Source organism: Falco cherrug, chromosome 4 (assembly GCF_023634085.1).
Source record: "Falco cherrug isolate bFalChe1 chromosome 4, bFalChe1.pri, whole genome shotgun sequence".
NCBI lineage: Eukaryota > Metazoa > Chordata > Aves > Falconiformes > Falconidae > Falco > Falco cherrug.
In genome coordinates, this window is record NC_073700.1 from 61,149,143 (window position 1) to 61,163,930 (window position 14,788).

The 14,788-nt window shown below is 36.2% G+C and overlaps 1 protein-coding gene across 1 annotated transcript in view; it reads right to left on the bottom strand.

Annotated features, from left to right (window-relative positions):
- Positions 1-14,788, bottom strand: part of PTPRN2 (protein tyrosine phosphatase receptor type N2) — a 663,576-nt gene that overhangs the window by 388,930 nt on the left and 259,858 nt on the right. Inside the window, exons 7-9 of the mRNA XM_055709440.1 lie at positions 13,450-13,701; positions 12,078-12,118; positions 9,888-10,261 (exon numbers count right to left, since the gene is read on the bottom strand). Coding sequence (XP_055565415.1) covers positions 9,888-10,261; positions 12,078-12,118; positions 13,450-13,701 — 667 coding nt within the window. The remainder of the gene's footprint in view (positions 1-9,887; positions 10,262-12,077; positions 12,119-13,449; positions 13,702-14,788) is intronic.

The following is a 14,788-nucleotide window of genomic DNA, read 5'->3' on the forward strand; positions in this document are numbered from 1 at the left end:
AGGTCACTTACCAAACCTGGCTGATTTAGCTGCTAGCTACCAACATCTGAGCCACATGCCCTGCAATCCAGAGGAAAGATGTCGCATCCTGAGGAGGGAATAAATGGTGTATGGTGTCATCTATGCATGCCCATGGGAGGAGTGAGCGATCCTGCCACCTTAGATAGCACATGGCATGTCAAAGAAGACATGGCAACACAGTGACATGCCTCTTCCATTCTCATCAGGGTGGCAACCACCAGTACAAAGCTATTGCATCCAGTTTTCTTCAGCTCCTACTTCTCTTTTTCTAGACACAAATGATGTCTCTTACTCATCAGAAGGCGCATATTAACCATACAATGGAGAAGAAATGGAGACATTAGAGTGGTTTTCTCCAGGTCACAAAGGAGGTAAGTGAAATAGCAAGGACTACTGGGAACATTTTAACATCAAAGCAATTTATAGTGTTGCCATTAAATTCTTTCTGAGCCCACAAAGCCTAAAAAAACATTTAGACACTGAAATTGTATTTATTTCTCTTGTCTGGAAGTGCCCCTGAGATTAACTCATCCGATAACCTATAATGAAAGTCCTGGGCACTGATGCTTCAAGTCCATGGAGTTACAACAGCCTGCCTTGTCTGTCCAAGTTTGAGCCTTTTGTCCGTGTTTCAGTGTAGTTTCATACACCTTGAAGCACACTTCTCCAGTAAAGACTTTGAGGAGGAATGTGTGTCAGCACTAGATGGATTTATTTTTATTTGAATGCATGTGTGCCTTAAATTTAGTTAAATAATGATCAGTTTTGTAAATGGTTCACATTTATTATGGATTAATGAAAGCAACCAAATAGCTTCCGAGCACAGAGCTGCTCACCGGATTGTTTGAGAGCTGCCTGACTTCACAGCACTTTTATTGCATTGGGCTGCAGTTTCATTTTTCTATGCTTGTTTTCTCAAAGGCTTTATTAGCCATAAAACCTTTTTAAGCTTACTTCTGTTTTGACAGCTCAGCAAATTCCCACTTTCTGTCATTTTTTTCCCTCTTTTCCCACCACCAGTAAGTGTGAATTTAAACCTCTTAATACAGACAGATTCAAGTCCAGACCAATCTGTAACACAAATGACACTTCCTAAAAATCAATGGCAGTGGTCAGGCTATGAAGGTCAGAGGAGATAACGGCATCATGGAAACATGAGAGTGATAGAGAAGTCGAGAGGGAAGAGCTCTCCAGAGTTATAATGGAAGTGTGACACTGTGCCAGCCTGTACTTGCATTACTTCAAACATGCACTACCTCCAGCTGGGTTAACAGCAACAAATTCGTACAGATGCTTTGTCATAAGCAGAAGCACAGAAATAGTGACAATAATCAGTGCCACAATTGTGACATCCTCCTTTCTGAGGCTGAAATGGACCTTACCAAAGCACTCGCTCGTGTGTTTTAAACTGAATGTTAGAAACAGCACTTGCAGTCCTCTTGTCGTGAACCCGGAACCTCTGATGAAAAAAAAGCCTTGAAAATGCAAAATTGTTCTTTCGTATCAAATTACTCTTTTATACAAGGAAGTAATAAATGAGATTGAGGACAACTGATGATACCCACTTCCAACTTTTCATTCTTTCCCTTCCTTCATATCTTCCTTCTTCCTTCAAGGCAGCTTAAAGCCCAGAAAAATTTATAATGCAAATGGTATAATTTAAGAATGACAAAGAATATCCAACAACTTAGTGTTAAAGAAAAGAAGTTAAAGAAAAAAAATATTTCCATAAGAAATCTAAGCTTCAAAGATTTAAAACCTGACTTTTTGTATCATTCTCCACACTATTAAGAAATTAACTCTACATTTATTTCTATAGTAGATATGTCTAGTCTTGAGATTGTGGCATACCTTCTTTAAACAAATGCCAGTGGAAAACCAGAATATCTACTTGAAATAAAAATTAAAATATTTTCTCTGTTCTGATTTATTCTCTGTGTTCTGAATTAGTCCTCACTGATTTTCTACTTATGAAATTATATTTGATTGAAATAAAAATTATTTAAAGTGTGATTAAAATTACTTCATTCTAATTTTTAGTGGTCAGGCATTTACACTGTGTACGTTATCCAAGTTAGGAAATAAAAAAAAAATTCTGGTGTGAAAATTAAATTATGACGTTTTAATACCTGAACTTCCCAGGACGGGGCAGAACAGCACTGGTGAAAAAGTACTGGTAGGTAATAGACTGTGTCATGATCCAGTGTGCTTCCTTCCCAGGAATCCCAATCTTTGGCTTTCTCCTCCTTTCTCATTTCAAAAGCTTAAGATTCATCACTCTTTTATAATGAACTACATGGTAATTACCCCCAAAACACTGACATAGTAAAAGTATTGACCATATGGTATTGTGAGATATTGCAGCATCTTGGGGTTTTAATGACTATCACTGTTTACAAAAACAAAGCACAGCTACCAGCCCCTTTCCTGGTTTGGGGGGATGTAAAGTGCAGCCTCAGCGATTAAAGGTCTATAGCCTGCAGTCAGCAGAGTAACTTGAACCTGCTCGCAAAGGGGTTGTGGAGTACTTGCACCAGCTGCTCTTCTGAAAGAAATGGAGTGTGAGACCTGAACACAGGATGCTAACATGACATAGAGGCATGGAAAGACAGAAATGAGTGTCTGGGAATGCCTGTTCCAGGAAACTAGGCTGACAGCCATATCTGTTCAGCTAAGTGGAGAGATGTAAATGTGAGCTAGTCCTTGTGGCACTTCTGGGGACTCCAGGCATGTTCTTACAATTACCAGTTGCCTTTCATCAAGGGACCAGAGTGATTCCTTGTCAGTACTGTTGCTATTGTGATGATCAGCTGGTCACCAGCTACATCAATTCAAAATTTTGTTCTGGATGCTCCTCTAGAGGCAAAAATGCCCAGCTGGTCCCAACAGAAAATAGAGGAAAACACCTGGGGAAGTGAAGCCCTAAGAGGAGGGAAAGATGTACCCTTGGAAGGGCTCTTCTTTTGTAAAGTGATCTACATTAGGAGGTGGGACTCATATTGTGGGATAATATATCGGGAAGCACAAAAGCTAAGGGCAACAGAAGTAGAACAGATGATCATGTTAACACTGCACATACAACAGACAAATTCAAAACTGAACTCTTGTACTGAAAAAAAGCCCTGCCAGTATTTATTGTTCTCTATGGCAAAGCTACTGTAACTACTGTTTTCCTGTTATTTTCTTGTGCATGAATAAGAAGGAGGAATTATCATTTTCCTATGGGAATATACAATATCAGAATTAAGGCAGTGAAGCAGTAATGTGGGGGATATGATCTCTGTCACTTTCTAAGTATCACAAGGAAACTGGAGGATTAAAGAAAGGAAGATTATTTTATGTCTAGAAAACTCTAGGGAGTATAAATATTACATGTGAAGAGTTAGCCAAGGAAGATTCTAGATTTATGTCTCTCTACCAGTTATGGTGCTGAGACAAAATGACATAATTGTCTCTACTGGATAAATTCATAGGCAAGTATTTTCCATCTTTATTATTTAGGTAGGGGGTCAAAGTATGTTATCAGAAGCTAAACTTTTGGCTTTAAAACCAGTGATGGACATTTATGGAACTTATTTATACAAGGGTAAAGACTGCTAGAGAAAGTGACAAAATGCAGATAAAAATTTTACCTTTAATTTCTTAATATAAGCAATGCTATCCCTCACTGATATAACAGACCTTAGTAACAAAAGCTTTTCTGTTTTATATAAGTTTATAATTTCTTATAATTTTTAAAGCTAGTTGTAGAAGGTAAGTGAAGAATACGCACGAATCTTTTTCCCTTGATAAACTGCACTTGCAGGTAGAATAACAACTTCAAAGAGTACACTGAGATATGGAGAGAAGGTCCAATCAGCTTTTCTGTTTGTATATGTCTATTAATGGACAAGAATATTTTGTTATTATTTCTTAAAAAAGAGCTGAAAAGCCTCATGGAATAGAAAAGCTCAGCTTCTAAGAAACATCAAGACCTTCCAGGTTCTTTCCAAGGAAAGAACAATAAAACCTATCAGCCCTGTTTCATTGCTGTAGATGTTGTGATACATTTTCTCCTGTTTATTTTTAATTTCATTTTTTAATGTAATTAAAATGCACTAAATATTTTAACCTGGTAGGGGAAAATGATGAAGATCATAAAAATGCAATTCTTTAATGACTTGTCTAGGAAAACAGAAAATTTGGGGAATAAACCAAGAGTTCTGTACAACCCAGCTTCAGGGTCCTAACTTGAACACCCTACTGTGGAAAGTAATCATTATACGCAAAGCAGCATCATTTATCACCTTTGTAAAGGTGGAGAAAAAATATCAAGCATCTGGAATTAACCTAACCCTTCAGCACGTTGAACGGGTCAGCTTAATCATATTCAATAGCAATTTTATATTATGAACACAAGATCCATTTTCAGCTTCTCCACAGCATCTGATCAGAATACCAGCTACCTCAAATTAAATGCACAGAAATGCATGTACGAGCCGATAAAGTTAACGTTGTGAACAGATTTACAGCCTAAAGAGTTTTACATAGACAGTCTTGAATTGAGAGTTAACATATGACAAAACATGAGATACCCAGGAATTGACTAATACAACAATGCCAGATGTTGGCTCACAAGCTAACAGAGCTGCCATGAGCTGTCTGTGATCTTGGATTTATAGGAAGAACTTCAAGCACATGCATTCTGAAAAATCACAAAACAGGACAGGTTTCTCTGCATTGGGCGTCCAAGGACTTCAGAAAAGCATGACTTGACTTTGAAGCTTGAAAGACTGCGATAAGCAGTGAAAAGAGATGAACTTTCTACTCTCAAACTGGGATTTTTCTGAACACATTTAAGTCTTCTCAATCTCATATAAGAAATCGCACACCAGCTTGACTATTTAAACTGCTGAGCATGCAGCAGCTTGCATTTAGTTTTACTGGAGGTGGTAAGAACTACATGTTCTGGAAAGTCAGGCTTTGGGTTTCCTCACGAGAGGCTAGACATTGTTTAAATGTTTTTATTGTGGGATCTTGGTCCTCGGCTTTGAGCATATCCTGCTAGACAAATGGGAGCGTTGGCATTTTTTTCCAACCCTCAGGAAAAGTTTTCTGTACATGAAGAGCTAGAATTTAAGAAAATAGGAAGAATTCTTTTGTCCAAAGTCAAAGACTTCTCTGATTTGGGAATTCACACTGCTGTACCCTCGCTATAATGGAGGGGTATTTTATAACTATGGCCAAAGTAGCATACAAAAAAAACCCCAAACATCTTGTAGTTAACTGTTTTGTAAGATTACTTTAGAATTTCAGAGCTAAAATTAGTAGAAACAGTTCAAAGCAGTTACACTGAGAACGAAAGAAACCTCTTTGACACAAATCCTACAGTGGTAGAATACCAATTTTTTGAAGGAGAAAAGAGTAAACAAAGCAAATCACCCAATTTGATTGGTTTCTCAGCATAATAAAGTGCTGAAGCAGCACAGTGGAGGATTTGCTGGACAATTTTCTACACTGAAACTGTCAATTCATTCCGAAGCTTAGTGCTGATGGATATTATGGATTGGTATGGATTGCACTGCTCCAACCATCTGAAAGGTCACTCAACAAACACAGCAGGAGTGACCTATTGTTCTTGCCATTGACAATCGGACTGCCATTTTGACAAGTCTTTAAACTATCACAAATCTTTTCTTCAAGTATTACACGGAAATGTTTATCTTTGCTTTGTGGCACAATTAAAAGCTGGCATCTTAGGAGTTCACTGAAGCAGTCCTAATATCTCCTTGGATCACACTTGCAAAGCCATGGAAGCCTGAGAATCTAATATTGAATGGATCACCCCTGACATCTGTCAACTTTACCACTGGGTACATTCTTTTCAGTTCCATTTTCAGATCAGAAGGTGAAAAGAACTCCAGCTATTATCCCCAGTGTACAAATATGTTGGACTACTTCCCTTTCTCACCAAAAGACCACTGTTTCAGCTGTAGAAATGAAGCTTCACTGCTCAAAAAGCTCATGGCCAATGAAAACTGATGGATTGAAACTATGACCTTTTGCTTTATGGAGGAAGAAGAAAACCATACAAAGATGTAGTACTGGAAAATAAATAAGTGGTTCTCATATTATATTTTGGCATTTCATTTTGTGTGCACAAGTTAAGGGTGGATTGAAAAAAAACACCAAGATCATAATTTTTGGTTTGTAATCTTCAATGTGATAATTGCTGCAAGAAAGATACCTCACTTATGAATCTGTGTGATGCTCAAGGTCTTAGGAAGGTTTATTTCATGCCTACCTTTAGCTTCAGCTTTCTCCCTATTTCAAATTGAGAACTTTAGAAAAGAATAAATATTTAAACACAAAATCACAGAATCATTTAGGTTGGAAAAGATCTACAAGATCATCGAGTCTAAGTGTAAAATATCAAAGATCAGTTGGGAAATCAATTTCATGAGTAATTAGAGACTACAACCACCTCTCAAACAGGAGTGATTTTAGACTATCATGGATTAAAGATATGACTAGGAATAATTCCAGCCCCTTCACTGTATGAAAATATCGTGCATGTACAGTTATATATCAATATGTAGCATATACCTAAACCATTTATCAATACTATTTATTTACTGCAAACAGCCAGTAAGATCTTCAGTACAAACCCATAATGATACACGAAGTTTACTAAAGATATGTTCCTTAAAAGGACATTAATATTTACCTTCTGTGCAGCGATAGTTAACAAATATTCCTTTGTCTATGCTTCTTCCCCCAAGAAAAAATACAATTGCGCAAAATTCATGAAAACAAGTCCTTACTGAAACTCAGCTACACTGATGCAATTGCTCTCTAAGGCCACTTTATGTACTAAAGAAAAGGTTGTGGGACATACTAGTATGTTACAGATCCCTCAGCTGCTGTAGAAAGTATTTCACCGCTCCTGCAGAGTGGACAAGTCCATTTTTAGCATGTGGAATTTCCTGAACAGGTTTTGTTATTCCTATAGAATTCCAGAATATACAAATTTTGTTTTGTGAAATACAGGGGTTTCATTTTACTCTCACATTTCAGATAGACCTATTCAAAACAAACAAGTTTAACAACAACAAAAACCAAACCAGTATATTTTGGAGTTGAAATGCTGAGGAGGGCCAAATCACTGAACAGTTATAAGTCACTGGCTAAGAACCTTGAGACAAATATCTGTTTACTGAAGATCAAATGCAACATAATCATGATACAAAAGGAATTTTTCTTTAGTTCAACTCAATCAGCTAATTCTCTTTAATAATTAACTCATTCTAGATGAGGAACCGAAAAAAACCCCATGAAAGCTTATTCTCTTTTTCTCTGTGGTGACTTTGGAGAAGATGACATCTAGCTGCACTCGAAGTGCTAAGTGAGAAGTTGTCAGTTAACTTTTCTGAATACTGACAGTACGTGCTTTCTGTAATGAGCTGGTTACTATTAAAAACTAAAATTTTTTTGATAAAACTATATTTTTTAATTTAAACCATTTGAAGTAGTTTCATCTAACTAATTGCAGATTTTTTCTCATTGTTTCTGAGCATTTTTAACAACATTCCAATGTTTATGTAAAAACATTTTGTCCAAAAGTTACTAAAATTGTGATAATCTTGTATATAAGAAAAGTACTTTTTGTCTTTCTGGTATTGAAAATGATAAAGAAGATGAAAAAATCTATGCTAAATAATATTTGTGTATGTGGAGTCCTCTAGGACCAAGAACCTTTGGACAAATTATCTTCTTCAGCAAGTTTCATTGAATTATTAATAATAGGCATAATTCCTGGAAAACCCATCAGTGGAGGACTAGCTAGGAAGAAAACTGGGTAAGACGACACAGTGAAGAATCTATGTGCTTTGAAGACTGAAAGCCAGAATGTCTCCCATTACACAGAGCTGTGAAAGCTCTAAGCTTTTAGAGAATTTATGGGCCAAATAATACTGGATGGTCAAGGGAGATAGCGTCATTAAGATACTGTTGGATATAAAGGTGCCTTCCAAACTGATGTTTGAAAAAGTCTGGGGAAGTAGCACTGAGCTGGGGAAAAAACAGCTTCTATAGTTTCACCTAGCATTCATAGGAAGAAGCCAAGAGGTGTGGCTGAGCTAGGTTATCCCACCAGTTTTTGGTAGACTGGTTTCAAAAACAGAGGAGACTCCTGAGTGTTCCTTGGCAAAAAAATGAACAGAAATGTAACCTACTTGAAGGACTATGGTATGATCTAGAAAAAAAACTGTAAGATACTCTGTAATAACTGGCTTTCTCCTGGTTGAGAGTAGTGAGCCTGTTAAAAGAACCAGTCGACAAAAATGAACGTTACAGGAAAACAAATGAAAAGTGTAATTGCAAAAGTAGTTTAAAACTGGTTAATCAAATCCAAAGCACTCATTCATTAAATAATGATTAACATTATTGTTAATTAACAATATATTTATATATATCAATAACATTAATTGTTATTGATACACAGACAAGTTAACAGAAGTACGAGGACCTCAAATCATTTGGGACTTGCCTTAAAGCAAGTACCCCCAAGCTCCCAAAAGGTCTTTTCTAAACTATAGAGCTGGGTTTCTTTAGAAAATGAATAAAATGTAACACTAAAATGGTAAAAATAAAACTTAGGATGGGACACGATAGCAATGCAAGGATCTGTTAACTCTTATTCCTGCTATGTCCTCATAAAGTCAGCCCTTTTCCTTCAGCTTCTCATTCCAGTAACTAAGTAACTTTTGTTTTCTGCAGGGTAACCTCTGAGTCCTTATGAAATATATTCCTTCCATAATCTCTGAGGAGTGGGTGCTTGTCCCCTACTTTTTGGGAAGTCTCTGTCTTTCTCTAGTGTTTGCAGGCTGCTGAGCCTCAGCTTTCACTCTCTGTCCCTCCATGCACTGTATAAAATCTCTTCCCCCCAAATGGCATCCTTTCTTCATGATCACATCTTTCTCAAGTGTGGCCCCTGGGAGAAGGCAAAAAAGAAGCTGTCTCTGAAATGCAGCCACATGCATTTCAAAGCAACACAGTGTGATAAAAAAAAGAATCCTCCACAATTCTATTGCCTTCGATCCCATTAATAAGTTTGAGATAGTAAAAAAAATCAATCCGTGCTACAAAAGTTTCAGTTTCTCTATAGTGCTGGGCAGAGATTTGTAAGCCCATTTTAGAAATCCCTAATTTATCACAGAAGAATGGTTTGGATTCCTAACCAAATTGTTCTCATTCTTGCAGTGGGGGAAAGTATGTAAAACTGCCCACATTGTTCTAAACTCCCAAATGTTCCTGTAATAAACTGTGTTTCACTAGGGGAAAAAAGCTGTCTTTTGAAAATATGGTATTAAATGTGAAATTCATTAGTGACATGACCTGAAATCATTAGGTCTTTCTTGCTAAACTAGCTGCATATGTGATGTTTGGATTCCTCTATGTGTTATTTTCAGATCAAAATGAAACCACAGAGAAAATATTGTGCTTTTTCAGTGTGTCATTTTTTTAAAGAATGACTCAGGCATTGATATTTAGGCTACTTTCAAGTCAAATATTTAAAGCCCACATTCTAACCATAAGCACACTTACTGACATATCGGAAGGTCACTGGAACATGAGAAGACAGAGAGACATCTACATAAAAGACCTACAAACTAAGTATCTTCTGCACTGGAGGAAAGGCAACTGTGAGAAAATTGAACTGTTTTCGTGTATTTTCATCAAAGTACTGAACAGGTTCCAAATAGTTTCAGATGTATTAAAAATCAGGCCTGTGGCATTTTCCTCTTGTACATTCATATTTCATAAGGTGCAATGACTTTATCTTTTCTCAAGTTAAAAACACCATTCAAATTGGCTGCTATACTTACTCTTTCACTGTCACAATATAGCCGTATTCTTTCTGCTCGGAAGACTTCACTTCAAGTTGTAAGCCTTGTCCCATATTTTTCTGAGGCTCTTCATAGGAGTTTCCATCCTGCATTAGAGCATTCTTAATCCCGTAGTGAGCCTCGCTTGGGTCTTTGGAGTCAGATTCACTGTTCTTTGCAGCTGTCAGTTCCCTTGAAAAAGTCTCACTTTTTACATTTTCCACACCAGCATTTATCTCTTCTGAGGAAGAAGAGTCAGTGTCTTCAGATTTCTTGGTTTCTGTCTTAGTAGATTCTTCAGGTATAAGGTCTTTAGGTGTATTTTCAGGTAATGCATTCTCATTCAAGAAATTTACTAGCTTTGCAGTGCTCTCCTGTATTAAAAGAATGTTATTTTAAAAACTAAACACAGGAATGTTGTACTGAACCAAACCTGGATATAATCTTTCAGACTGTTATTGATATGGTAAAGCCTATTCATAGAAATGTCACATGGTCATTTTCTTAATTTCTATATGCTGCCAGACTATATAAGAACATGTTCATCCAGTAATAATAAAACAGCATTAAATTACGCCACTGTATTTTTCAAATAAGGGCAAAGAAATTCTATAGTTAACAATTACTTTCTTTTTTCAATTATCACAGAAACTAGACAGCCTTATCTCTGTTTTGAAAAGCTAGAAGAAAATGGTGATGAGATTTTGATGGAGTTTATTTTCATGTGTCTATGTGTTTAAGTATTAGTGAGAATAAAATTTTGTTATCAAATAAGTTAAAGAAAAGGAGAAAGAATAGAAATATTCATCAGTACTCTAAGTGTTGGGACTGGAAACGTGCATACCTCTTGGGTCTTACAAGTCATAACACAGGAAAGGGAAGAGATATTATGTGATGAATTATATTTCATGTCCAGAAATTCTGATAAACTGTTTGTGAATGATCCACTAAGCTAAACCTATGATCACGTAAAAAAATCTGTTTCATATGTTGAAACGGTAAGCAAATGACCAAAGTCAAAACACATGCCTGGAACAATTCATTAGCTAGTTTCATTATACGAGTTTACTGCACCCAAGCATTTGGAAGGAAATGATGGCTAATAGGCACTTTGTACTCTGTGCCACAATATATTCTTTTCTATGACATCCCCTATTCAAACTGTCAATAAGAAATCTATACATGGTATCCTCTGTAAGTCTATTTTAAATGCAGTGCTTCATTCCTGGAAGAATTTCATGTGGGTGGTTAAAGCTCCTGCCACATTGCCCACTTTTGTGTTTTCTTTGCTTGGCTGAAGGGTAGCTACTAAAGAGATTTTGCTGTGAACAAAAGGAGGGTTGCTCATGTGTGAGTCTTGTAGTGTTAGCTTTTGATAGAGTATATAGTAGGATAAGTTTCACGGTAGTTTTAAAAAATATTTCTTTGAGATTTTTTTTCTTTGCTCCATGTAACCCAGGAAAAGAAAGACTGATATACCTGAAAAATGGCTGAATATTGGACAAAAGTCTAGAGGATGTGATTCAAAGCTCATAAGGAATATTGTAAAAGTAATCTGGATTAAAATCCCAAATTTTATGTTATCCCCTAGTGCCTAGAGCTTTTGAAATACCTCTGATATTCAAAGATTTTGAAGAACTAATGGTAAAGTAAAAAAGTGAAGAATGACGAATCCCATGGAAGAAAAGGGAATTTTGAACCTTCTCACAAACACATGCTTTCAGAGGGAATATGTTTACCCATCTGCTTCTGAAACTTAGATACTGTCTGAGGAAGGATGCTTGCATTCCCCAGAACTAAGAGCCAAATGACAGGTGAAGGAATGGTGTTTTCAAGAATACCTCAATACTTAAAATTTACCAACTTCAGGAAAAGCCTGAATTAGTCTGAAGTTTGGGATCTGTTATGAATTCTGTTATGTAAATATGAATTCATATTTACAAATGAAAGGCGAAATAGGACTTGATTTTGTTTTTTGAACTGCAAAACTCATTTTGGTTAAGGTTTAAATAAATGTTCCTTTAACATTTCAATGCATCAACACAACATGCCTATGCTGTGATATTGAATTATATTCACACAAGACACAAAACAAGTCTTATATTTCAAAGTGTGCCTCTGACCTTCACTGCATATAAACCTGATATTCTGAGACTGAATACTTGTTTTGTTAAAATACTGGTACTCTACCTTTTTATCAGTTCTCACACTGCCTTCGCGCACTCCATTGTCTGTAGGATATGAAAAGCACAAATACATAGTTAGGAAGGGAAAATATCATACATGAAACGCACACCGCTTATAGGCTGCTGAGTGGCCTTTTCATGCAATTTAAACATTAAGACATCAAAGCTGAAAGGGCAAAGTAAAGAGCACTGTATAATTCAGTATGGTTATTCTAACCCAACTTCAATAGCAAATCAACGCAAGATCAATGGACAGACTACTTCAAGAGCCAATGTAATAGTGTTATTTTGCTAATTAAGTGTCCAATCTTCATATCTGTTTATCAATATCTAAGAACCCCCCAATATAATGGCTCTAACTAGCTGAATAGATATTTACATTAAAGAAAAAGCAAACATATACATCCCACATACATGTTTTGCTGGAAGAAGATGACTTATTTCAATAGGTATCATCTACCAAAACCATGTTACAGTTTAACTACAGTGATGATATGCAGTCACATCATTAACCTCAGTCAAATAATGCTTGTTTTTTCATTTATGAACTGAGTTTTATTCATGTCTTCCAGCATGATTCAGGACAAACCCTCAAGCCTGCTCATTCTAATTTACAAAAAAGAATTGGCAATTAAAATAACCAGAATATCCCTAACTAGTAAGGATTTCAGTATCTCACCATGAAAAAGGACAGTAAATTATGCTTATGACTTACAGCATATGATTTTAATGTCTTACATAATGTAATATTCCTAAAATAGAGAATGGATGAGTGGTAACTTCTGTCCCACTGTGTTGTCAACTTATTAATGGCAATTACTGTAGCTCCTGAATCTGCATCACCAGGAAAATATGTGTCCAGATAGAAGCAAATTACTCTTTTATTTCTCAAAGCAGGAAAGGGAAGTAGTTTTCTACCTGTACCTGTCTGTCTAAGACTTTCTTCTGCAAGTAATTGCGGTACATTAAAGAATGATTATATGTAAAACATTTTTTCCCCACATATTTTGAAATAAATTCTTGGAATATAATGATTTTTCATTATCATTTTGTTTAAACATCTCATTTTCAAGAAAGGGAAATTAAGACCCCACGGCATACAACTATTTGTATTTCAACATAATTGGGTGTGTAGGTTTATCATGCTTGTGAAGCTTGAAGACCAAGGGTTCACAAACAGATGCATTTTTGGTAAATAAAGTATCTGCTGTAAAAGAAAGTCACAAAGGTAAAATCCTGCAGCCTTCAGCAAAAAAATGCAGAAGCTTCCCCTCCTGTCTTTAAAACTGAATTTGAAAAGTCTAGCACTAATGTGAAACAATAAAGGAAAAGAAGGGTAGCTATCTTTTCATGTGCTTAACTTTTAGGTTTTATACCTGGTATATTAACACTGTTTTCCATTAACCCAGTCTGAACCTCTGCCCTTCCTTGAGCTTCTCCTTTCTTCATTTGCGCTTCTGTTTTGTTTTTAGTTTTTCCAGCACCCTCTTCTGTCTCTTTCTGAATGCCAACAGTTTGAATTGCATTGGCGATAGTATCAGCGATCTCATCCAGTTCTGTTGAGCTGAGATTCTCCACGTTCACTTGATGTTTCTTTAGGTCCTTCAATACATCTTTAATAAGTGTCTCTAGATCACAAAATGACAAGCACAAGATTTAGCTGCATACACAAAGTACATGTGCTTATATCAATATCTTTCATTTTCCCTAAAAGATATGTTCCTTCATAGAGAATGTCTGTTTTCCGAAGGACTGTGTATACATTCATGCTGCCATTTTTACAAAACCCACAGTATTATAAATGAATGTTAGGGTTTATGTCAAGGTGAATCTATATCAGACGCTGGGGGATGTATGCCGCTACAACCCTGCAAGTTGTCCTAGAGAAAGGTGTATAAAATTGTTACTTTTTCTTTACCTGAAGAACATTGTTTCCTAGTCTAAAATGACTCAAAATACTGAAAACAAGTGTTAAGGTAGCTTAAATCTTATTGATTTCTCTTGTCAAAAATATCTTTTGTCAAAAATGAACTTCACTGTTTTGGTCTGTCAGCTGTGAATGTTTTACCAGTCACATTGAGTAAAGACATGTTTAGATGACATTCCAGGCCAGGAAAAGCAAATGGATTTACATTTAGCAGGGGGAAAAAAAACCCAAAACAAAACAACAGAAACCAAACAAAACCACAAAACAACCTTGATGTGAAAAAAGTTTTGAAGATGAGGAAATTCAAGGACAGTGGAAATTCAAGGTGAGTTAGAAGATATAGCATAACAGCTCTTCAGGGAAGGTACTGACTGCATATATTGCATATATCCTTCAGTACTATTCTGCAAAACTCAGCCTAATGTCCCTTGGAGTATGAGACACTAAATGTAGGGCTTACTCTAGCATACCAAAGTAATTTTCAATCATGCTTCTGTTCTGCTTATTCATGCTGATCAGGAATTTAGCATACATATGCATATGCATGCCAGAAAACTGTCACATAGGTAGTATTGTGCAAGAAAAGGAAGATATGGTCCACTTTTAAATCTCTTTTGAATGTATGAATTTATGTATAAGCAGTTTGACAGCAACATCCAGTCTTTTATCTTATAGTAACATTCTCCCTGTTAAGGCCTGTGGTTGGACATTTTTGTCATCATCTGTAAACAAGACTGACTTTGGGACCATGCTGTCAGTTACATAAAAGTGAATTAAAAAGTAGATGT